The sequence below is a fragment of the Pleurodeles waltl genome, chromosome 8 (assembly GCF_031143425.1).
Source record: "Pleurodeles waltl isolate 20211129_DDA chromosome 8, aPleWal1.hap1.20221129, whole genome shotgun sequence".
Classification (NCBI taxonomy): Eukaryota; Metazoa; Chordata; class Amphibia; order Caudata; family Salamandridae; genus Pleurodeles; species Pleurodeles waltl.
Window position 1 is genome coordinate 1,269,428,791 of NC_090447.1, and position 26,191 is coordinate 1,269,454,981.

General features: G+C 43.5%; 1 protein-coding gene and 1 long non-coding RNA gene across 3 annotated transcripts in view; one reads left to right on the forward strand and one right to left on the reverse strand.

Moving 5' to 3' along the window:
- Positions 1 to 11,818, reverse strand: part of PAN3 (poly(A) specific ribonuclease subunit PAN3) — a 620,383-nt gene extending 608,565 nt beyond the window's left edge. Inside the window, exon 1 of one of the 2 annotated variants that reach the window (XM_069202205.1) lies at positions 11,290 to 11,818. In XM_069202205.1, the coding sequence (XP_069058306.1) occupies positions 11,290 to 11,608 (319 nt within the window). In that variant the 5' untranslated portion in view covers positions 11,609 to 11,818. The remainder of the gene's footprint in view (positions 1 to 11,289) is intronic. The other variant, XM_069202206.1, reaches the window with a different exon arrangement.
- Positions 11,819 to 11,846: 28 nt separating this feature from the next.
- LOC138248543 (uncharacterized) overlaps positions 11,847 to 26,191 on the forward strand; it is a 42,202-nt gene continuing 27,857 nt past the window's right edge. The window contains exon 1 of the long non-coding RNA XR_011194598.1: positions 11,847 to 11,986. This is a non-coding gene — a long non-coding RNA (uncharacterized lncRNA). The remainder of the gene's footprint in view (positions 11,987 to 26,191) is intronic.

A 26,191-nucleotide genomic window follows, 5' to 3' on the forward strand; every position in this document is an offset into this window, starting at 1 on the left:
GAATGTCTGAATGAGTGTGTGAATGAGTGTGTTGTTTGCGTGGCTGTATGCATCTGAGTGAATGCGTGTAAGAATGGTGAAGTGAGTGTGTGTCTGCATGTCAGTGTGATTGTTGTAAGAATGTGTGTGAGCATGTCTGGATGTATGCGTGTACGCCAGTGTGAGTGATTGGGTGTATTTGTGGTGCGTGTCTGCGGGAATATGGGGGTGGTGGGGTGTGTGAGGTTCGGAGGCGTTGGGGGTGTTTGATGGAGGGGAGTGTCAGGTGAGTTTAAGGGGGGGGTGGAGGGGGGCTTAGGAGCCACATACCGGTGACAAGGAAGGAATTCTCTGTCACCGGTAGGGCTTACCGCCATGGTTTTCATGGCATTGCTAACGCCATGAAAACCATGGTGGTATGGAGGCTCATAATGCTGCCGGCGGTACTATGCCAGGTGCTGGGCTGGAGATACACATCTCTAGCCCAGCGGCTCATAGCGCCATGGCGGAATGAGTGGAGAAGTGACAGCTTGGCTGCAGCCAACCCGCCAATCTCATAATGTGCCGGTATGTACTGCCAGTCTGTCGGCGGTCATACCACCATATTAACACTCACCGCCGGGATGATAATGACCCCCTCTATTTGCTGTATGTTGCATGATTCGTAAGATTGCAAAATGAATTAAGATGCAATCAATTTTACATCAAAAGTGGAATTTTACAACTAAAGACATTTAATTCATCATATACACAAAAATCAAAAACACAAGCTATGCATGATCACAATACTAATTTGTACTATTGTTATGCCTAGATTCAAATGCAATTAAATGTAACATGAGATATTGCTCCGCTATGTTTGGGAAAAATTTAACAATTTATTTATGAAAAGTTTAAAAAAAAAAAATTAAAAAAAAACACTTGCTTAATAGTGAGCAAAATCATACAAGGCCAAATCAATGATATTCAAATCCAAAAGTGGGCCTTTCCATTAAAAAAAAAAAAAAAAAAAAAAAAAACACACACACACACCCCCCCCCCCCCCCTCGCACAGGCAAACCTTGTACTTTGTCATCCCTGTGGTTTTATTTATTGACAACAAAGCAATAAACCGTACATTCCAACTGTTCCAATTTATGTGGGCACCTCCCTGGCCCACTGGCTCCACCGTGGGAATGTTCTTTTAGTCTGGCTAACGCTGTAAACTTAAGTAAATTCACATTACTGCTATAGGCCTCTTTTAGGTGGGTTACTACCCGGTACCTGCTAGCCCGATGTCCAAACTTCCAAGGTGCTACAACACTTATTTTTAGTTTGTAAATTCTAAACCCATACATAGTATTGCCATTCGTTACATAACACACAATCTGACATGGTTAAGGCATACAGTAATCCAGGGATGGCTGTTCAAATAATTCTGAAGTTTTGATAGCAGAATATAGTTGGATTCAATTTGTAAAGATATGCATTCAGCTGAGCAAAGGAGTATTCTTACTTTGGATGAGTACATCAGCCTTACTGAGTCTGAATGTTAAATCCAAAGGGCAGTCCCAGGAGGGACGACTTTCCTCATATTTGGCATGGTTCCCTATAGCCCAGTACGTGTATATGTATGAGGAAGCAAGTGCTGTTGAGTCTACACATGCAACAAAGTCACACTGCTTTCTACAAAGCACCTGGGAAAACATAAAGCGAGCTTACCCCATTTGTGGTGTTATGATGATGCAGTAAAAGTCCACAATTCCCCCCCCCCCCCGAAAAAAAACCTGTAGCAATATGCAATGTCACAGGCTGGAAAATGTATTTGTGATACTCTAGTATTTCTCTCTACACACGCTATCCCATAATTAGAGGGGGGTGTAGCCATAATCCCCTGCTCAAGAATGAGACGGGAGTCTGTTCTACTTGCAACACTTCCACTTAATGTACATAAAACTTAGTAAACAAAAAATTGTCAATGATTTATTCTCAAACCCTTTTTAGATCTTCCTTAAATGAGTTCAGAAAAATATCCATCCAAATGGTGAATACATAGATGTATGTCACAATAGTTAAGTGTGGAGATTGATCATATCTATATTCGATCCAGAACCCTATGTGTTTTGGAACATGGGACCTTCATCAGGGCAAAACTTGATAACCTTGAAAATAAATCTTGGAAATCTGTGAAGTTAATGAGATGTCTCCACTGCACTGATCAAATGTACTAAGGAGGAAGCTTAAAGAGTGGACCTTGTAACCGAAACTAAGAGCAGGGCAGTACGCAATCATCATGGGGAGCATAATGTTTACGGTCTCTTTCTCTCCACAAAACGTGATTGTTGGACACAACAATTCCTATAGAGTGAAATTAATCTAGTATGCATCTCAGTAAAAACTTAGCGCCTAAGTACATGCACAAAATTAGTATTGTGTACCAATAGGATCTTCATGCAGATTTGATTGTGTGTGAAATAGACAAAAGAGCAATGGATAAAACAAAAGTGTCTCAATATGAGGCATGCATAAGGTTATGTAATGAGTTTAACTAAACTATTTCTTGCACTGTTCGGTTATGGAAATAGATATTATATTTTCAAAACGTGACTATTTAGTACACTCAAAGAAATGAAAGAGAACATGGTTTGTTAGAGAAAAACAACACAACCAAAATCACTTGAGGCGCAATACCGAACCCACAAAGACATGCTCATAAACAATTTATCATAAGATACCTTTCTGTTACGGTACATCAATTATAAAGCTAAAAAACTTCAAGTCAGTCATATAGCTGATGGAATCTCTGAAATGTTGAAAATAACTGCTTGTAAACCAGGCACTCAAAGTTGTAATGCTAACCTGTGAAATCAAAAAAGGAAAACATGCTCAGGTAGAGCTCTAAAACATGTGAGGGGACATAGAACACATTTACCTTGTGGCTTTCATCCACACTGCAATGTATGCAACGGCTGTGATATTACACGCACTAACTGACCTTTGAACAATGGAGGACCTCGCTAACTCCTTATAGATGCATCTGGGTAAGGTTCAATCTCTGTGACAATGCATCTACCCGTAAGCCATCTTGAAAAGGCGTTATATGACTTAAAAACAACTTTCAATATCCCACAAAAGATTAACAGAAAACCTCACCTGAATTACCAGTGACAAAGCAATCAGGGAGTAAGTTATATTGAAGTCAACCAAGTCACAATTATCCACAATCTGGGAATGGAAGGAATGCAGCAGTGCTCGCAATTACCTTCAATTCTGAAGAGGCATCAACCAATGGTGTTACATTGAGTACTTCGGCCATTATGAAGAGGAGTTCTTCATGTAAAAGAATTACATTTCTGGAATCGTATGTATAAGATAGGAAATGTTAAATGTATTGTGCACTGACTAATGTCTGAACCAGATCAGTTGGGAAGTGAACTGTTCAAAATCAGAACAGCAGTTGTAAAACTATTCTTCCAATTACCTTTTCAATCTAATGCAGTTTCGGCCACATAAACAGAATTCTAAAAATAAATCTTGCTCAATAGGATGGTGGTGTGATACATGAAGAGATCAAGTATAACTAGCTTAAAGAGGAAAACAAAAACCTCAAAGTAGATCAAAATGGCAGGCACAAAGACAGTGTCATCAATAAATGCCTTTACTGGCAGTCTATCTGCTACAGCATGAGAACTTGGCCTCTGAATGATCAGTGGATAGTTACTTTAGATAAAGTAAATCACAAAATGAAAGAAACAATATGCTATGAATCTGAGTGAAAAGCTTTCAACACCATTACTATCACTTTAATTAGAGGAAAACTGTCCTAAAGCCCATAACAATATCGAATTCAGGGCCAATACTGACATACTGTACAAAACAAAATTTAAAAATGAAACAAATGTTAAGAATTCATTAAAAAAGGCAACATCTCTATTCTACCACTGAGTCAATTTGGATTAATAGGGTACAATAACTTTATTCAAAATCTCTCTCTTTGGATTAATTGTTCGTGGACATCGCCATCATTAGGAACGTTACTGACTTTTAGTACTTGAAATTAGGGCTGAGTAATGTTGTGTTGCATCTCAGTGAAGAGTAAAGTAAAACTGGTGTTGTGATTCTTACAGCGAATATTGCTTTTCTAGCCAGTAATTGGTTAGATTTTTTACTCTTCATTCTTGAGCAGTGTAATAAAGCAAGACACCCTTATTTAGGAGCTAGTATGTATAGCAAGAGCTATCACGGGACTGATGACACTCCTTAAAAACCCCTCCCAAACCAATAAACATCGATAAACTCCTTGAGCAAATTTTGTATACACAAGGCTGTGCAGAGTGGAATTTTACTCCACATTTCAGACAAATAATTGTGTACCATTTTCAATATATCTGTTTCACTTAAGAAATTAGAGGGTTACAATAAAACCCAAAACTGATCCCTGAATAGCTTACAGTCTATAACTCACATTTCTATTTCACAAATGAGTCTCAGATGTTGTACATCATCCATGGGGAACTTGAGAAATTCCAGACCTATGAAGTACTCACAGGAATGAGCTTTCAGCTAACAACCACATATAGGAAAATATCCCAAGTTTAGCCTGGCAATAAAGTTGTGGAGTCATCCATGTAATCACTACTACAGAGTGGGATTCTAGAAAATAGGAACACTGTGTTACAGCTAAGAATTCATAATTCGATGTGACAGACATGACTATTGTCAATAAATAAATGCAACACAGAAACAACTCCAGTTAACCATTAAAACAATTATTTATGACTCAGAAAAAAAGTAATGGGCACTGAAAGAAAGAAGAAAATTATAAATGTGTGCCAATGATACAAAGAACGTGAATCAGGTGACTAGAGCACCAATAAACATGTAAATGGCCTAGCCATGGGGATTGGACCAGTTAATGGATTTTTTTTTTTTTTTTAATTAAAGATGAACCAGGCTGACATCCCACACAACGTTCTTTCCTCCTACTAATGCAGATCTTCAATATAGGAACTCCTGAAACAGGACACACAAGTAAATATAAAACACAAAACTGTGCATTTGAATAAAAAAGCTAATGCATTAGAAATGTTCAATTCTATTTAGGACACGGTGGTGAGGATTATGCTTCTCTTTCTTTACTGAGCATTTCATGGCAGCCAATCAATAAACCTAAAATTTTAAACTGCATATCCCATTAGCCCCACCTCCCATAGCCTTATCCAATCATAAGGGTCATGTCCCCAAACATATGTTGCTATGACCAGAGTCCTTCCTCTTTCTTTGGGAACCACAACACAATGCCTTGAAACCTTGAATCAATAATGGAACCAACATGACCACTCCACAGGAGGAACGGCATCCAACAGACAAAGGCGAACTCCCTCTGCAGCAACAGTTGCTCAGATACCAGCAACAGTTGCTCGGGTACCAGCAACACGATGTTTAGCTTCAAGTCGATTTAGCATCCGTACCTGAAATGGAAACAACACAGCAATATCCATCTCTTCAAGATAGATCAAATCAATTACGGGCAAGAAATAAAATGGGATACAATGACACTACAAGCAGTGCATCACAGAAAGCATTATAGAATGAAAGAACATTCAGAACAATGAACAATTTTCCACGAAAACAATGTTTGAATATGTCAGAGTGGGATTATCCTTGCCTCAGTGTCCTGAATAGGATCGAAAATTCTTAATGCGTTAGCTTGAAAACATTTTATTCTATGTCAGGATTGGAGACTTCGGATTATGTGAATTTAAAAATTGATCCACTGCTGATGCCACATCCACAATAGGTTTATGATAAAAGGCCTTAAAAGGTGGAATCAGAGTACCAATCTGCTGCAGCCATAATGTCCTCTAGACGAGAACCTGTAGAAAAGGCTTTAGAAGACATAGCGCCTCTCAGAATGAGCTCCAAAAATGGAGACATCTACCCTAGTTTCAGTCAACAACCATTTAACCCATCTGGCTACATTTTCCAAAGCGAATGGACGAAAAGGTTTCTGTACAGAAATACGCAATTGAGCCACTGAATCTCACCTCAGTTTACGAGTACAGTCCTCATATGCCTTAAGACATTCAACCACACACAATTGCTGATGAGGAAAAGTGGGATAACTAATATATCACAATGCAGTTTTTGTATGACTGGAAATAGTAAGAGATACCCTAGAGGGAGTAAATACTCTACCTGCTAAATCCAGGATCCGTAAATCCAAGATGCGCCTGCACAAAACTAGGCACAATAGAAGCATCAGCTTAGCAGACTACCTTTTACAAGTAAGATCCTCGTTAGCTGGCCAAGATCTAAGGAAGTAAACAACTACATCAACATCCCATAACTAAGAATATTTTGGTTCAGAGGGCCGAACCAAACGAATACCTCTGAGTACCTCAAGTACCTTGCACATCAATGGATGTTCACCTACAGGTTTACCATCCAAATGTGGGTACAGAGCAGACATTATCAATCATCCTGTAGGCAAGACCCCGAGTAATCTGGTCAGAGAGGAAATTACAAATATATGGACACCTACCTCCAAGGAATCAATGAATCCACACTCCGTTCATCACACGAACATACCCATTGTTGCCAAGCTGCCTCATATCGATTTTGTGCAGAGGGAGCCGAAGACTGCGACAAGAAGAACACAGCATCTCGCGAAATTCCTGGCATTTGCCAACATCACCTGAAAGTTTCCACGCCATTAGGGACAAGAGTCCCCAAGACAACAAAGGATGTGGAAGAACCATAGGGTCAGAGAGGAGTTCTGGAAAGGGAAGAATCCGCAGTAGCACTGCGCAAGAAAGCGACATGGCTACAGGAAACCAAGATTGAGCCTTTCAACAAGGAGTGACTAAGACCAAATCCCCAGTCTGTCGACTCACCTGTGAGAGTACTCTCTAGATCTTTGATAATGGGGGAAATGTATACAAGAGTCCTGTGAACCTAGACTGGAGAAAGGCATCGGAGGCAGCTGCCAGAGGATCCGGCCTTTAAGAGTAAAAGAGATCGATAGGTAAGTATTCACATGTGATGCAAACAGATCGATCAAGCAAAGGCCCGAGAGCTGATTCAACCTGTGAAAAACCCCTGGATGAATTCTCCAAATGCCAGGTCGCGCAGGAAGCGAGAGTTCCAGTCCATGATCACATTGGACTGGCCTGGAATGCATTCTGTGGTCAATGAGATTTGGTGTTGGAGACAATAATACCAGAAATCCTTGGCAATCTCAATCAGAAGCCAGGATGTCGTCGTCGCCCCCCACACCCCCTGCCAAAGACAGTTGATGTTACACACTGCAAAACCTTTGTCCATCCTTAGTAGAATGCAACAACTCATCTTGCATGGTGAAACAGCGTGAACCACAAATGACCCCGCCGCCAATAGCTACAAACAACTGATGAGGAGATGAAGCTCTTCAAGAGAACACCTGCCCCCATCTCCATCAGACCACACTGGGCTTTCCTTTTTTCAACCAGCTGGCATCAGATTCTTTTATCAACTCCGGAACAGATTAAAAGATCGCTTTGCCACTCCAGGCATCGTTGTGATCTAGCCACCAGGACATCTCCACCCTAGCTTTCTCCAATAAAAACTATTCGCTCTGAATAGTCTAATCCCTTCCGAAGATATAAGATCTTCAATCTAGAAGGGTCAGATATCGCAGAGGACGGGAAAAAAACACTCGGGTGGATGAAGCTAACAGGCCTACAAGGCGAGCCAAGATCATCAATGATATAGTCAGAAAGGCAAGGTTCTCCTCAACTCTTTCTTGATAGAAATACTTTTCTTCAATGGTAACCAGTGTTGGGCCTTGACAAAATCCACATGAAAGCACACAAACTCTAGAGTCTGGGAAGGAACCATAACTGATTTCTCTGAATTTATGACGAATCCCAGATCTTGAAGAAGGTGGACCACCCAAGAGAGATGACGAAGAACCGTGTCCCTGTTCTGTGACATGACGAGAATGTTGTCTCAGTAAATAATCAAGCGCACTTCCTGCTCCTGCCGATATTAGACCACCTGTCGATGTAACCTGGTGAAAACCCAGGAATCTGTGGACAGACCAAAAGGCACTGCAGTGAACACGTACCACAGGTGGTCCACCAAAATCTGGAGAAACCTTCATGGGGTGACGGGAAATGTTATAAAAGAGCCATGAAGAGCAGAGGACGTTCCGTCACCACTACAAGAAAAACACAGTATTAGGCACAATACACGCAAATGATCAATCAAAGAAATTAAGTCATTTAGCTCACCTGCTGCTGCAGCAAAGAAAGTGGAAGGACTATGGTCATATTGAGGGTACTGGTCATATATAGGGGGACATGACCCTTATCATTGAATGAGACAATGGGCTGTGGGGCTCATGTGGTATGCAGTGTAAAGTTGTATGTGTACTGATTGGCAGCTGTGAAATTCTCAGTAAAGAAAGAAGCATAATCCGAAGCCTCCGGTCCTGATATGGAATTTATTACAGCAGTCTGAAACATGTGTAAAGTGCAGCTATCTGCATCTCAGCTCTGAAATTCCATGTGCCTCACTGAAGACGTAACCCGAGAGCCAACTCTGTCTCGGACACCTTTGTTTAGCCAATATGTGAAACTGTCTTTACCGAGGTGATGAGTCCCCCCCGGAATCATTCTCTTTGTTAAGTCAGAGAAAGCCAATGATGTTAACTATACAAATAGTGCCCTCCTCTTTTAATCCTTAACTTTTGCCTTTTATTGTATTCTTTTTTAAAGAAATGCGTTGTGTCAGATTAATTCAACATGTGATCAGTTTCTTTATTTAGTTCCTTCCTAATGCAACTGAACAAAAAGTAACAACCCTCAGTATTAGACGGGATAGAGAAGATGCCTATGTAGCAGCTAAACTACATAATGTTTAACAAGGAAACCAAATCTTGAATTCTGCTGTTGACAAAATTGCATAATCTTGGGCAAATCACTTCACTATGTCTAATTTTCCATGATTTTCATTTCAAGAGGATCATCGGGTAATTCCACACAGGATGTTCTCTAAATAAAAACCATCTCATATATGCTTTCATAGCCCATAATGTTGCTTTACCTAGAACACAACTGACCACATGTAAGAGGCATGACAACAGACAACAAGGTGCACTCAAGGCATTTTCGTCCGGATGGAGTTATGAATGCTTGCAAGTTCGTGTTTAGGTCATATTAATAATTATCACTCAATGCAGGAAATTCTTATGTACTATACTGATAGACTCCAGTGGCAAAAACTTTTTTTCTTATAAAGAATATCACATTCTACATTACTATTTTTGTGTAGTTTATATACTAAGTATTTTGATGGCTCTGCTTGCTCTTTGACTGGCGGCTAAGACAGACCCCTGGCTAATCCTTCTTTAGCCTATGGAACACACAGGAGTTCTCAATAAGAATCAGCAACTACCCTTAGTCCTGGATCCTTTGTGTTGGTGCAGGATCAAATGTGTTATCTGCAACAGTTTTCTCAGAGCATTGACAGTATTTGTTTCTGAAAATTCTGCATTACTTTTAAGGTTTAAAGGCGGAGCGATTTATTTTGCATATGCAGAGAAACCACATGCATAGTAACAAAAGTGACTATTCTCAACTCAGTATGTTGTGCATACAACAGTAGGCCCGACAAGCCACAACGGCTATATCCACATCATATAATAGCCCTAAAGAACTAATGTGTATTCCTTTGTTCACAGGCCACACATAATTAATCAGGAGAGCCAGATATCATCCAATATGCAACCCTACTTATCAATGAAATATGGCTGAACAAAATCCACATAGGTAAGTAAGGATAAGTCTGTCCTAACCCATCCAACTCCAGTTTATGAAAAGTTTACACTAAAGGGTAAGCAGATCATTAAATTTGAAAGCGGATTTACAAGGGGGTATATTCTCCAAACAGGACAAAACTGTGCATTGGCCCGTTCTAGGGAGAAGAATAATTCACAGGACAATGTTAAAGGCTTTTACATCCCACTATATCGGCCGTAATCTGCTATAGTGATTGATTTCTGCATTAGTTTGGTGTGCACACCAATAAACATAAGCACACGTTTAGAGAGATACTGATAAATTTGACAAGGGGTCAGCATAACAGTATCTTTGACACTGTCTATAATAACTAAATCAAACTTCCCTACAAGATGAAGTGAACCACTGTCTAAGATGTAACTACATATGTCCATACCTTGAGTTTCTTGCTTGCAAAACTAAGAAGCACATTGTACCGGATGAACAGCAGCAGTGACCACTACACGCCAATTATTAGTATACAACAACAATTTTATTAAAATGGAAAATAAGTTATTAGTCTTACTATCATTTCACCGTAAACCATTAAACATAGCACAGAACAATGTAGACTTACTTCAAAATTATCACAGGGCGTATCAGAAATATTTACTATCGAACTTATCTAAAAAAAAAAAAAAAAAAAAGAGAAGGCCTTGTTTCTCACTGTAAAAGATGAGTGTTCTATAGTGACTTCTCTACTCATGTCTGATAATCAAATGTCAACATTGGAGGAAAGTTCTTTCAATGCCAAAGCATCAGTCCACTTTCAATTGGTAGCGTAATATGATGTACCAGCTATCTCAATAACGTTACTGTTAGGCACTTTTTATGGAATGTACCTGCTGCCGAAAGTAAATAGTCGCAAATAACATGTGAATCAAATTTCCAACTCCCGCTTTTAAAATTCCAACACATAATGTCCTATTTAATTTCTGCTTTAGACGTCTTCAGTGGTGTCCAATACATCATCCGTGATGTTTTCCCAATGTCCTATTTCTCCAGGCACTCATTATGCTGAAGGAACCACTGTCTGGGAGCACAACCGGCAGTTATCTAAATCCGCCTCACACTACAAAATATTCATCAGGTCACAAACACGTTAACAGAAAGTTCATGTTGCCCGGGATAGACATTGCATTACAGCGTTTTGTGGTTAAACAATAGCTGTCAAATGCCCACTCGCGACTTTCAAGCACATGCATGAAACGAACAAGATAATCCATCGAAGAATTTTTTGTTTAAAAAAAAACTCCATATTTCCACTAATCCAACTTTCCAATACTATCACATGTACTAGTCCACCACTACCACTTTGACAGGTGTAGCTCTTAACTTGCTCCTTTACTAAACTTGTAACTGTTCCTCCTACACAAGACATGAACTTGAATGAGTAGAGAGGGACAAATAGACAAATCTCACAATGATAGCTCCGAAAACCTGCCTATACCCGGACAACTTGTACTGACAGCTTCTCCGCCACCTCCACCTCTTCTTTCAGAACACTTACTTGCCATCCTCTGCGCCTCTAGTCCAGTCCCCAGGCCGCCCAAATCCGTCTTCTTCGGTCCAGGAGGCCCTGGACCTCCTCCCGGCGGCGGAGGGGGCGACGCATAGGCAGGTAGCGGTCCCGCGCCGCCGCTCAGGCCAAGCATGCCCCCCGCAGCTCCGGGATCTTCGTGCAGGAACTGGCACTCGTCTCCGTAGAAGCAGGTCTTATCCTTGGCGTAGTAGCGACAGTACTTGAGCTTCAGGCCAGCGGCAGAGCACAGGGGGCCTGAGGGGGGCGGTGGCGGCAGCGCCGGGGAGGAAGGGAGGCCGCTGTTCATGGCTGCACTGCGGCCTCAGCCGGACATGGGTCGGGGACTCGTGGGGGCCGCAGCCCTGCTGTCACGGTGCTGGGGCCCTGCGTGCGCCCCTCAACAGTAGCTGCTCCCAGAGGAGTGACGCCCCCTTCTGATGGCGCTCGCTCTCTCCCGTACAGTTTTTCCCCTATTCTCCCCTTCCTGAGCGGCGACGGATCTACGCAGGCGCGCCGCGAGGCATGCTGGGTGGATCGGCCGAGCGGGGAAGCTACACTTTGTTTTGGAGGAAGCTGTGGCCCCTCTGGCAGCAGACCGAGAGCCTCGGACAACCTGTTAGGGCCATGGAGGTGGAAATAGGACCAGCTTATGCAGGGAAGGGCTGCCCCTCCAACACTTGGGAGGGTAGGTTTATTGTTCCTTTAATATTTTGAATTGTAATTTGGACGGCAACTATAGAGCCATGAGAGGACCGAAACACGTGAAGTGTATTTATTAATGCGTAATTATATGGCGCGGACAAATAAAGAGGGAGCGTGATTGTTGAGGCAAAACCGAGCCAATCAATGCAATCAGCGACTCAGTCAGTCAACATTTAGTTTATTAGTTAAAAAAACATAGCATCCGTCGCTCACCATGGAAGATGCAAAAACATAACCTTTGATAATACACAATACATACATCCCTCATTTGTCTTACACATATAAAACATAGATTATAATTAAATAATAAGAGGGCAAAGTCTATACCATGGGCGCATAAACCCCTCAGGCTGCTGTTTATGAGTGCGAATATCATTACAATCTTAATTACAACAACATATGCGCCCTGTGAGCCATGACTGTAGATGTACAGATGAATAACCTATTTTATATTTTAAAAGCATGGCTGGATACTTCTGTACCTGATTCCTAGCCCCAGACCCTTCAAAGAGCCATTGATAAAATTGTGCTAGCACACGATCCCTACACCGTTCTTAAGATTCTGGGGTATACAAAGGTGAGTGAGGTAAAAGTCTTCAAAAATTGGACCAGCCTAATGTTTAGAATATCCCTTCTGGGAACAAGCGCTTCAATTAAGGCATGTCTACATGTTCTGATCCCTAGATTGTTAAATTAATTCTTCAACATTTTGTTCCGTTGAGTCACCAGGGCTGGGCAGATACAAACCGCACCCTCCCAATGTTTCTATGGCCAAGTGACCTAGACGACATTCGTGGTTGGCACTTTGTGTCTCATTCTTCCATGTGGGTAGAAAATCTAGAGTGGGCATATCCCCTAACCTTAATTAAAAAAAAACGTTGTTTATTTCTCAGGGCATATGGTGCGGCCAGTAATAATGATTCTTTGCGTATTGTATACGATTTAAGGACTAACCAGCTGTGCGACCTTTTGGCCAGTTACTCCCTGTCTTCTACCCAGCTGAGCAATTTGCTTGATTTGTTCACCACCTTCTTAAATGCTGGACAGGACAGTGACAGGTCCCAGGCATCTGCCAGATCTAGCCGCTTATGGCCTGTTTCCAGGTATTCCTTACAGTTACCGTTGCCCTTTTCTAGGTTGATTTCCTGTCATACTAGTTTGGCCAGTGTCGCATCAGGGGCTTGCCGCAACTTATGACAGCACTTGACAAATGCTGCTGGTCTCGCTATAGTCTGCTTTACTAGGGAGAATTCTAATCTGACCTGGGCTGGTGAAGCCACTCTGGGTAGATGGAAAACATGCTTATATGATTTTACCAGGAGTCTATCCAAAAGTGTTGTCTCCATCCTCCTCATCATCTCCATACCATAAGCCAGTGTTGGCAGTAGTTTTACTCTCATTACTGCTGTTAAAGGCTTAAGGGAGTGCCCTCGAATGGTCTTAGCTAGGGCTCCAAATGAGTTAATAAGCAAGAGTGCCGTGTTCCTTATTCCTTCTCTGTGACATGCATAGTTTCCTCTCAAATCTATTGTAACCCCTAGGTACCTATAGGCGGCTACCTCCTCTGTTGTCTTGCCATTTAGGTGCCATTTGCGTTGATTAGAGGACCTGTGATGGAGGGCTATAATTTTCATTTTGTTCTGATTTATCTCCAACTCATTTTTTTTAGTATACTCCCCTTGGCTATCCATCAGTTTACGCATCCCTACTTTGGTATTACCTAACAGGAGCAGGTTGTCCGCGTAGAGTATGTTGTATAGCTGATATCCCCCTATGGTGGGCAAGTGGTCGAATAGACTAGCCTTGTGGAGAGGTCTGCAATATAAAGATTAAAAAGTAGCAGAGATGAAACACAGCACTGTTTCAGACCGGCTGCTGTTTTAACAGCCCTGGATAAATGTGTGCCATTCCTGAGTTTTACCTTTACCCATGTGTCCAAGTACAATAATTTTATAGCATTTAAAATATTTTGGGGTAACCCCCATAGCTGTAGTTTTGTCCATAGGTTACTACGGGGTACTCAATCAAATGCTGCTTCAAAGTCAACAAAGCACATAAATAGTGGAGTCCCAGTTGCCTTTGCCCTATTGATGGTCAGACCCAGAGCCAGGAGGTTTGTTATTGTCCCTTGGTTTTTGACAAAGCCCTTTTGATTTATTGGAAGCTTACCATTTTCTGCTGCCCATGATTCAAGGTGCTGCAACACGCATGTAGAGAAGTATTTAAGATCCACATCTAAAAGGGCAATTAGTCTATAATTATTTGGGGAGGCGGCCGTTCCCCCTTTGTCTATCGGGTGGATTATTGAGCCCTTCCAACTTGCCAGAGCTTTTCCAGTTGACAAAACATAGTTAAATAATGCTGCCAGAAACACTGCCCATCTTTTTGTTAATTCTTTGAATACTGCTTGTGGTAAACCATTTGAGCCAGGTGCACAATCAGATCTGGAATTCCCAATGATTCTTGTTATCTGTGACATGGTGACCTCCAGAGTATTCATGTCATCTTTCTCCCATTGAGTTTGCATTTCTCTTCCAATGTTAATTCCCAGGAAGTGAGTTTTCAAGAAACTAGCCCAAACTTCTTCAGTTATATTCACGTTATATACTGTGGCTTTTGGACCTTTTTCGATGTCATTAATCAGCCTCCAAAAGCGTCTTGAGTCTGATAAACCTGCTGCATAATGTAATTTAGCGCAAAGTATTTCCTGCTGGAGATATTTAAAGCACCATTTTTCCTTTTTTAGGAGTTTCCTTTGATCTCAGAGTGTGCTGATGAGTGCTCCGTCCTCGGGGACTCTTCGCAATTGCCTGAGCAGCTTACATATAGCTGTTTTCTTTATACAGATTGCATGTGGCCACTGTGCGTCCTTCCAATACCCCAATTTAACTCCCTTTCTGGTTTTTACTGGAGGGTGCTGGCTAGTGAGGTCCTTAGTGAAGGCCTCCCAGTCCGAGGTCTGATTTATAGTCCCCATATTCGTGAGTTCCAGTCTCTGTAGAGCCTTTTCCGCTTGGTTTTTGATGGAGTTGGCGGACCATTTTAGTTGTTTAAGGCAGTGTTGTCCAACCTTTTTATCGCCGCGGACCGGTAAATGTTTGATAATTTTTCCGTGGCCCGCTTGTCCCATTGTGTGACAAGCGGGCCACGGAAAAATGATCAAACACTTACCGCCCGCCACAGTGGGGCGGCCCGGTGCTGATTGATCCACGGACCGGCACCGGTCCGCGGCCCGGGGGTTGGGGAACACTGGGGCCAGCTTCCCTCATAAGGCATTCCACTTTTTCCAACTTACTCCCTGAGGACTGTATCTGAATTATCTGTGGGTTATGATCGCTTTCTGCCTGCTCCAGGATTTTGGAATTCCTCATCCGGTTATACAGTGTAAAATTAACCAGCGTGTAATCCAGATGCAATACCTTTTTCCCATCTGATCTTGTCCATGCCGGTGGCGTGTTGGCCAGAATCTGTCCATTTAGTGACAGGAGACCTGCGATCTCACATCTCTTTATTTCTCTCCCAATTTGTCCTTCTTTATATTCGATGGGATGATTTGACTTGGTACTTCTACCATTTGACTGTGTTCTTCATCTGGACTATGGAATAAATTGAGGTTGAATTCACCCGAGATCAACCAGTGTGCCGGAGATATTGTGCTTGTTATCTAAAGTAGTTGTTTTATCAACTTGTTAGATTCAGTTTTCTTCTTTTTTGGATTAATGTATATATAACTAATATTAACAGTACCTGAGTGTTTTTCCCCCAGCTGTCCAATCTTACCAGCAAGAAAGGTGAATCCTCCCTAAGAGGTTCTGATAAGTTCGCTAGGAGGTTAGTACTAATATAAGTCACTAGACCCCCCCTTTGCTCTTCCAGATCTGCTGGTTTTCTCTGCTGGCTTCATGTATTCTTTGTATCCAATAAGAAGGATAGACACTTGGGCCCAAGATTCCTGTATCATTATAATGTCATGGGAGCCTAGAAATTGTGTTACCTCAGAGTCTTCTAATTTTGTTTCCAGGCCACCTATGTTCCATGAGGAAACATTCAGTATGTCAATTTGCTTGTCAGTTCTTGTTCAGCTTTTGTGGTCCCTTCCTGTGACTAGAACCAAGGAGAGCCAGCTCCATTCAGCTGAAGGGTCACAGTTTGTTAGCCTGCAGTGGAAGACCGGCCTTGAGAACTTGGCGATTGTGGCCCAGGACGCCCCTCTTCAATCTTTCCAGGGCTACTGCTACTCACTGCCATGTAATAGTCGGTGATTTTGTGAGTCAGATTGAAATGAGCCTTTTCCCCCCTTGCCTTCCTCCTCCAAGGTATTACCAGTTGCCACTTGACTTGCCCCTTTAACATATGCCCACTCCCAGCCGTCTTCGTTCATTACTAGACTCCCTTTGTTTGTGGCAACTGCAGTTGCGCCCAAATCCTGCATGGGCTGGGGTTCTGTGCAGTACCACTCGCTCTCTTTTTTGGTGGGGTGGGGGGCACCGGAGACGTTACCTCTAGATTTTCCCAATCTCATCCTCCCTCCCTACCCTTCTCTCTTCCTAAGTCCGTGAGTTGGGGCGAGCTAGGATGCCCTCCAATGTTTTTTTTTCAGGAGGGTTCCTGGGGGTTCCTATCTGTATTGTTTTTTGGGGGGATTTAGTTCGACTTGGATAAAGTTCTGTGGGTTCAGGGGTCCACAGATCATATGTTGCATGTTCTCTTGGCACTTCCTGCAGCTCCTAGCTCTGTCCGGTGCGGTGGGGCACTGTGTCCTATGTGGTTCAATCTTCGCTTACCCAGCGGGATCGGTTAAGTAACGAGCGGTGCACTTCCAACCTCTGTCAAGCCGCCTACGACCTAGTAGGACCGCTTCCGCGAGGGGCTGTCTGCACGCACTTAGCAATAGCCGCCTACTGCTATCGCGCTCGAGTTACCATATGGGGGTGGCTCTGCTCAGCACGGTGTTCGCTGTCCACGGTGTCCTCCTTTCGCCCCCTGGTCTGCCTTGGCCCCCAACAGGCTCCAACGCACCCAGCACATCCTTGGTGCACTCCCAGGGCTGGCAGAGGTAGATGGAAAGGCAGACTCCGGATCACAAGACCATGGGGCCGGTGCTGGTCGGGGTTGAGTCACAGAGCTGGTGCAGGAGCAAACTGGCCCTGTCAGCCTGATCACGGGTGTACTGCTGCCGCTAGACTGCGTCGCGCTGACCATGGCGTGGGTAGTCGGGTCGAGGCAGAGAATTGGTGTGGTGCGGTGCGGCAGCAGATTGGCCCGATCGCGGCAGAGCTGCTGCCGCTATACTGCGTCGTGCTGTGTATCCTCCTTGTTTCTGCTTCCGAAGCACTGTAGCTGCTGCTATTCCGGGGCAATGGCAGATCCTTCTTTTTACCGCTCTGGACACATGAAGAAATTCAGTACTGCACCTTAATAGAGCACTGAGGGGTGATGCTGTCATTGCGACACAAGGGACGTGCAGCTCATCTGTCACAGGATCTCTCGTCCCTCCCCATAGCGTTGCTACTGTCACTGCTACCGTATGCAGAAAGAGAAACTCAAATTATGTGGCATGGTTGATTAAATTATGCAGCATAATGCAACAAGTGCAAGTAATACTTAATTATTTTGTAATTCTTAGGTCTAGTGTTAGTTAATTCTGTGCCAGGACCGGAGCCTGAGATTATGCTTCTCTTTCTATGCTTTAACTTTCACAGCAGCCATTCAAAACAAAGTTTGAAAACACTTCACATTCCATGAACAAGTTAACATTACATGCTCACCGTAGAGCCCAGGCCTATATAATCTGGGAGAGACAAATGCCTCCTCTTTCTTTGCTGCTCCCCAGCCAGTTAAGTGAATTTTCTCCATTACCAATTTGTCATAATATTTATTGTCTAAATGCATGTGTCCGCTGACTACTTTGCTATGCTTCTACGATTGCATAACTGATTACAAATGTTGCCCTCTAATGCCTTGCCGCGTCTTTTCTGTCTTTCCCAATAGTCAAACGTGTCTCCTCTAGGAGGTATCGGGAGTGTGTTATCCTCCCTACGAGGCGCTCACCCACCTCGTGCTCAACTTAAGCATGTGGAGTAGCGGAGCAAGGGAGTGCGTCTCATAGTTGCGCTGTCTTTCTTTTTCCATTGTATGGGGCTTCACATGCATGCAAGTTAGACCAGCTTCACTCACGGTTTTGTCTAGTGCTGCATCACATTTCAGTGACCCGTGCTTCGCCCAGCCCTAAACTGCACTCCCCGTCTACGCCTTGTTTGCATTACTTTCAGGGCTGTAATAATTATTCCAAGGCTTTGCCTTTCATTGTGGGCAGATCTCCCTCCAAGCTTTACTAGGTTTGGATTCAACCAGGCGCTTCTTGGTTGAATTTGTTTGCATGCTCAGTGGAATTTTTTGTAGTAGTTCCTCCCTCTTCCATTGGAAGTGCTTCTCAGCTTGCTGAGGTCTTAAATCCATCTGGTATTCCCAGATTTTGATACCTCTGTATCTCTTCCTCACCAATTATGGCTGAATATGAGGATGGATCAGGGGAAGTTTACTACTGTGACAAATCTGTGGGGTCATTTGCACAAGACTTGGGGCCAGATGTAGCAAGGCTTTTGCGCCTCGCAAATGGCGAAAAACGCCGTTTGCAAGGCACAAAAGCCTCTACGCATTGCAGAAACGCATTTTGCGAGTCGGAACCGACTCGCAAAATGCGTTTCCGACTCGCAAATAGGAAGGGGTGTTCCCTTCCTATTTGCACTAACTACATGTGGGTGTATTGTACTGGGAGAAAACTAGGCGCTCTGGGTAGCGAGGTGAATATCAACGAAGAATGTCGAATCTCGAAATGGTGCACTCTCGAAAGACCACACCCAAAAGGTCTTGATAGATGCTAAAAGCACTATTGCAAATATAAAGTAAAAGAGGCACTCATTATAACATGAAACATAATAGTACTCATGAGTCAGTATACATAGGCAATGTTATGTCATATATTTCTGAAAATTAATAGGATTATTTCCAACATAATCCCCAATTACAGTATCACTGTCCAAATCCAAATAGTAGAATTAATTGATCTGTTGTTCAAAGATTGCTATGATCCAAAGTCCAAGTCCAGATTTCTCTAATCAAAGTTCAATCATATTCTTCAAAAGATGAAATGGCTTTTAGCAGCAGCATCCAAATTGATAGCCAACACGTGTTTCGTCTGGGAATTTCCCAATGACTTCATCAGGGCTAAACATATATGTAGATGCGTCCTATATCATAAGTATTCCTTACAAACGAATCCCAGAATAATTCCGTTAAGCAACTTGTCTGCTGATATCAGTTATATCAATCCACCTTCCAGTGTTTTTTGATACTTCATCGATACACACGCGTACTCGCGCTTCATGTTTTGACTCATTGGAAGGTGGATTGATATAACTGAAATCAGCAGATAAGTTGTTTAACGGAATTATTCTGGGATTCGTTTGTAAGGAATACTTATGATATAGGACGCATCTACATATATGTTTAGCCCTGATGAAGTCATTGGGAAACATCCTAGTGGGCTGGGCCCCTCAAGCTTTGTGTTTCCTGGGAAACGCTAACTGTGCTATTTCTAGTAAAAGACGACATTCTATCCTCGTTAAGATGGACCCCAAGCTGATCTTGCCACTTCAGCCAGGCCCCTAGGCCTTCCTCAAGGAACTATCAAAATTTGCAGCACCCTATACAAATCTAAATAAAACTGAGGGCTCCATCAAGAAGGTTCTGCACCCACTTTTTAGCAGGGCCGAATTTGAGGATGGGCCTTCGGCTGCCACTTTTACCAAGGTCCTCAAAGAGGCTACTGGCAGATGTTATCAGGATGCCTCCTCTACCTTCTACCCCTCCTGAACAAGAGCAGGTTGCAACCATTTCCAGACAGGAAAACTTAGAGGTTCTTAAAATCAGGACGCCGGGCCTACAGGTGAGCCTAATTCCTATATCAGATGTGATTTTGGTGGGCAGAACCGGGTTGTTTATTCCCAACTGGCAGAAAATTACTCAGGACCCCTGAGTTCTGGAATCTATACAGGCTTACAAGTTGGACTTCTACGATTCTCCAGTTCAGGGTGTCCCTTCCTTGCCCCTGAGATGTATTTTTCCATATGAGATCTAGAATTCATCTCCTCAGAGGTGGCCAATTTCCTGGTCAAAGGTGCCATAGAGGAAACTATTCCTCATCCTCACAGCTTCCTCAGCCCTATTTTCTGAGTGGAAAAGAGTAGCAGCGGATCCCGCTTGGTCCTCAATCTGAAGGACTTCAACAGATGGATCGTCTACCGCCATTTCAAGATGCAGGGCATCCATTTGTTATGAGACATCTTCTAATAAAGCGACTGGATGATCTGAATTGATCTGAAAGATGCCTATTCAACCATTCCCTATTTTCGCCTCATCAACGGTTTCTGCAATTTCTTTGGCAGGGATGTTGCTTCGAGTACAAAGTTCTGCCTTTCAGCCTGTCATCGGCTCCTTGGTGCTTCATGAAAGTGATGCGCCCGATAGCAGAGTCTCTTTAAGCCAGGGGTGTTTGTCTTATTATTTATCTCAACAACATAATCATCATGGCGCAGTGCTCCCTACTGCTCCTTACTCACTTGGAATTGGCACTCTCTCTCCTCCAGGACTTGGGATTCATTGTGCAGTTATAAGTCCATTCTAGCTCCTTACCAGCGAATGTAGTTTCTGGGTTTTCAGGTGGACTCCGTCCTGACCCAGTTAATTCTTCCCCCTACCAAGATCTGCAACATCAAGAAGGAACTGAGATTGACGTTGTGCAAACAGACGGTATTGTTGACGCAGATATGTTAATTAGAAATTATGAATTAATGCGTATAAGTTATGATTTATAAAAAGTTCATAGAGAAATTAATTGTAGAGAAAAATGTATGTGCATGTTTTAAAATGTGTTCAAAGGGTATGTCAGCCACTTATACAAACCTGTACTAAAAGAACTAAAAATGCATGAAATAATGAAAACATGTAATAATGATGTAGTAATGTGCCATAATTAGATCTATAACCTACGTTTTGCATTATATCATAGAAGCTAACTTAGCCGAAGTTGTGGCCTACTTGCCAGGCCTCAGGCAGAAGCCGAATTAATAAACGCACGACGTACAAGTTGCTGATGCCTCTGAACTGACCGTGAACTATGTGCTTAGCTAGAATTTTCTGCAATGTACCGACGGACAGGAGATGATGAAGTCAATTTGATACAATTATGTGTAGAGTAGGCTGAATGTACTTTCCCAGGACTTGAACAATAGAGATACTGACTGAAGAGGAACATGCAACATTTTCGATACCTGGAGAGCTGGATGATGAAGACATCGAACAGTGGACCAATCCGAGAAAGACGAAATATTAGAACTCTTAGATATGTAGAATAAAAAGTATTGGGTAACGTCACACATGGAGGACTGATTGACCAATTAGGAATTAGGGGGATGGACTGAAAAACTTGAATAAAAAGTCATGACAAGGGGCTAAAACTTCGGATGCGAGGCCAAAATTGGAGAGGCGAGGGGTGAATGATTGATGACATCACGAGACAAGGTTCGAGATTCTGTCATTGGGCTCATGCTCTTGAGAGCCTGATGCGTTGCTGATCGATTGATGACCTAAGGACAAATACTGACTTTGTTGCTGATCCATTTCGTGGATAGGTAGCTATGACAATGTGACTGATTAACTTTTATGCCTTTCCTTCTAGGTACCAACTGCGCTGTTTTATAGTTTTTCTCTTAGCTAGATGTTTTTTTTCCAAATTCACATTTTCTAAATGATTTTACATGAAGTCCCACATGCTTTATGCTTATCTGGGTTGGGTAAGGGTTTCATTGGGGGACTTTGACAGTGAGAAATGATTGACGGGCCGATTGCTGAACTCTGCTATTAATGCGGTTATATTCATCCTTGTTGGCATATGCTGAAGCATTCGAGCACATGTTTTCTCAAGTTTTGATTAGATTATGTTATTGGTGGTTATTAATGAACACATTTTTAGTTGATTGAATAAAGTTTGATCTAACCTGATGACCTAGCATTGTACCTAATAGGGAAATAAAAATTGGTAAAACGTGTAATTGAGTTGTGGTAATGTTGATATATTGTCTCATGCTTAATGATTCTCTTAGTGGGTATTGATTGATTACATTGATATTTGATGTTCATCGATTACTACATAGCTAGGATACTCCATGCGATCCAAAAGGTTCATCGGCCTATACGGGTCCCCTTGTAAGTTGTTTACTAAGGACCAGGCGTGCCTGCAGATTTTGGAAGCAGCTTGATGGTTAGTTTCCTTGGAGAACTAGTTATGTGGTAACCAATGGTTATGGTGGCAGTTGGGGTTAGTTGTTAATTTCTTATGAGGTTTGAATTTTTGTTTTTCTGATAGGGCAATTGTAGTAAAGATGATGTCCCCTTAAGCCCAGAAATGACATTCACAGATCCTTAATCCTGCTAGTAAAGATGGGTATGTTCTTTGCGTCTTTGTGATAGTGTGAAGGTGGTAGGATTGTGCTTGCAAAGGGTTATGCAAGTCGCAGGTGAATTGTGATGTATGTGAGGAAAGCAGGGAGGTTGTGTACTCCAGTTGAGGTTTAGTAGGAGTGTGTGTACTACGCAGTATGAGAGTAGGGAAGTCATCGAACTTCATATGTGTGTGACGCTTTGTGCAAAAAAAATTATCCACATGGTTGTTGGTGATGTACGGACCCTGCGTGGTCTAAGACTCCAGAGTATACTGACAAGTGCAGGAGACAATAGGTTTTATGTTGTAATCTGTCTGGTTTAGTAGGTTGATCTGGCGTGGTCAACAAGTCGGTGTGTGAGTTAAGTGAGTAAAAAAAAAAATTTAGACTGAGATTTGGCGAGTCCTATGTGCACTAGGAGAGACCCATTGATGAGTTGAGAGTGAAATTTGCAGGTCGGATTTCGCTTGCGAATGTGGGAGACTGAGAAAGAGGAATAGCTGCATGAGCGAAAAGGCCATCAGTGAAAATCCGTAAGGTCTCTGAAGCGGTTGTGTTCCTTTCCAGTAGTAAACCAGCAGGTTTGTTTTGATTATTGGTTTTTGGTTAGTGCTCACAATATTTTTCATTAGTTCCATGTGAGTTGAAGTTTAGGAGGACAAGCCGCTAGACTAGTTAGTGAGAAGAGTCGGACTGGCAGCCGTCCGTAAGAGACAATTAGTTGAGTAAGCGGGTGAAAGGAATCTTGGGAGTAAAAGTCATTTCCTTATTGAATTGAATACACAAAAGATAGCAAGATGAAGTTTTTCAAGGCGTTCAGAAGTGCCATGAAGGGTGATTCTTACATTAGGGCAACAGTTGGGGAGCCTACCCCACCGGAAAATTCTCTGGTATTTATTGTGATGGAGGAACGAGGTGTCGCGCCATGTCTTTGGTTAAAGCAGTGGTGCAAATTGACAGAGAAACAGGGAGCTTTAGCGTTTCCAGAGCATGGAACATTTAATTTGAGAATTTTGGATCAGTTGCAAATTATATTATATGAGACAAAGCCACTTCTGAGACCAGCACAGTTTGAGGCTTTAGCGGTTTGGGAACTCCTAGCTAGACAGCAGCAAGATATGAAGTTCCAGAGGAGAATAAGGAAGGTAGAAAAGTCCTTGGCAGAAGCAAGGTGGGATTGGAAACAGAAGAAGTGGAGAATGACAATGTTACAGGTTATTAGATTGTTTCCTGCTATTGCAGAGGAAGATGAGTCAGATGAAAAAGAGGATGATGACAAGAGTGATAACAGTTCCAGAGATAATCGTATTGCCCATCTGGAGGCCCGTACCATTCATCTCGAGGCAGAGCAAGAAACACACCCGAATGAATGGATAACCAGACAACTCCTGCTGATTCAAGAGGAGATTCGTAGTCTATCCCTAAAAGCGGCCAAACACATGTGGCGCGTTTCCACAGCCCGAGTTTATGGCTGGGGTAATAAAACAGGGAAACTACTATATTGGTTGATTTCCCAACAACAAGCTCCCTGAATCGTCCCTGAGATTTGCAATAAGCATGGGGAATGGCTGGTGGAACTCCAGGAGGTGGCCGAAGCATTCGCTGAATACTATACGGTCCTGTACAGAGTGACAATTCCAGAGGAGATTAATTCCCCAGACAGGTTCCTGGCAGACACTTCGCTCCCAGAACTTCCCCAGGTGGATGTCCGGACATTGGAGGAACCGTTCACGGAAACGGAAATTGGGGAGGCTATAGCGGCGATGGCAGTGGGGAAAACTTCCGGGCCTGACGGTTTTCCTCCAGAATATTATAAGAGGTTCAGGGATGACCTGGTCCCGCATCTAATGAATCTCTATGCAGAAGTTGACCAGAAAGGCCTTTTTCCAGAGGGGCTAGATGTTGCCACCATTGTTGTATTGCCTAAGACTCAACCCCCCTCCCTCTCCTGCGCGGACTACAGGCCCATATCTCTGATTAACAGCGAAGTAAAAATCTATGCTGCGATACTGGCCTCTCGTCTCAAGAGGGTGATGCCCCTGCTGGTGCACCCGGATCAGGGTGGTTTCATGGCCGGACGTAGTACGCGTCACTGTATACGAAGGCTTCAGGTGGCCCTTGCAGGGCGACACCGACTGCCCCAACACCTAGCCCTCCTGTTCATCGACTTTGAAAATTCGTTCGACTCAGTTGACTGGGGGTTCCTTTAGGTGGTGCTCCGGCGCGCCGGTTTTTGACCAAGGTTCCGCCGACTGGTCCGGGCCCTGTATACAAAGCCTACAGCACAGGTGCAGGTCAATGGAGTCTTGTCCTCGGCCCTTCCGATTCATCGGGGAACCCGACAGGGGTGTCCCCTCTCCTTTTTGCACTGGCCATTGAACCATTGGCGGAGATGATAAGGAAAGCCCCGATTTACCAAGTTTGGAAGTGGGGCTCTTCGTACGAAGACCGAGTGGCCCTATATGCGGACGACGTTCTGTTGTACATGGCGAACCCGGGAGTGACTGGCCCCCGAGGTTTCCATCTATTACGGCGTTTCGAGGAGGCTTCGGGGCTCAAAATGAACCCGGCCAAATCGGTACTGGTTCCCCTGGCACGGTCGCGAGAGTGCTTTGACTGGCAAGAGGTGATCCCCCTGCGTCGGCTACGTTTTAAATACCTAGGGATATGGTTTGCGCTGCTCCCAGAGCTAGCCTGGTCCTTGAACTTGACTCCACTGGCATCTCGCATACAGGAAGACCTTAAGCGATGGCATTCATTGCCCCTGAACGTGTTGGGCCGTGTAGATTTTTACAAGATGATGGTCCTACCACGTCTTCTATATGTGGTCCAGAACCTGCCATTCGCGATCCCCCGAGCATGGTTTAGAAAGCTGGATGGAATTACCATTTCCTTTATATGGGGAGGGGCAAGGCACCGAGTAGCGTCCCGGAACTGCCGAAGAGGGGTATACAATGGGGGACTGGGCATGGCCGACCCTTACCTGTACTACTTGGCGACACAACTCCTGGTGGCTCACTTTTGGTTCAACGGGGGTGGTCGGACAGAATGTGCTATATGGTGCACCGATCACCAAGGCGGTCTTTTTAGCATGGAGAGCGGCCCTAAGGCACACTGGTTGGAACAAAGTGATTACTCGGCAAACCCCATTGTGGCATGGTAGCTGGCTGAAAGAGACAGCCGAACTGAAGGGATTCGGGAATTGGGACACATTGGGCATATCCTTGGTGGGAAATGTGTGGAAGGGAGGTATGATGAAGTCCTTTCAGGAAGTTCAACAAGAGTTCCAATTGTCCCCGAATACATTTTTTAGATATCTCCAACTCCGGCATGCCCTGGCTATGCACCTAAAAGAGTCAACTCCCATACCGGAATTCAACCCAGTGGAGGCTAAAATACTCATGGGAAGTCAGGGGGAAAAAAAGGAGTCTCTCAGATCTACAAAATGTTAGTTATCAACGCACCTGGGGACCTTGACCACCTTAGGAAGGGATGGGAGAACTGGGTGGGTCCACTTGAGGAGGCGGACTGGGCGGAAGCATTGATGGCTCCCCGAACGCTGGCAGTGTCGGCAAGGCTGAGGGGGACACAATTTTATTTTCTACATAAAGCATATCTGTCTCCAGATAGACTGCACAAGATGGGTTTCCGCAACTCGGCCCAATGCCCACGATGTGGTGAAAACC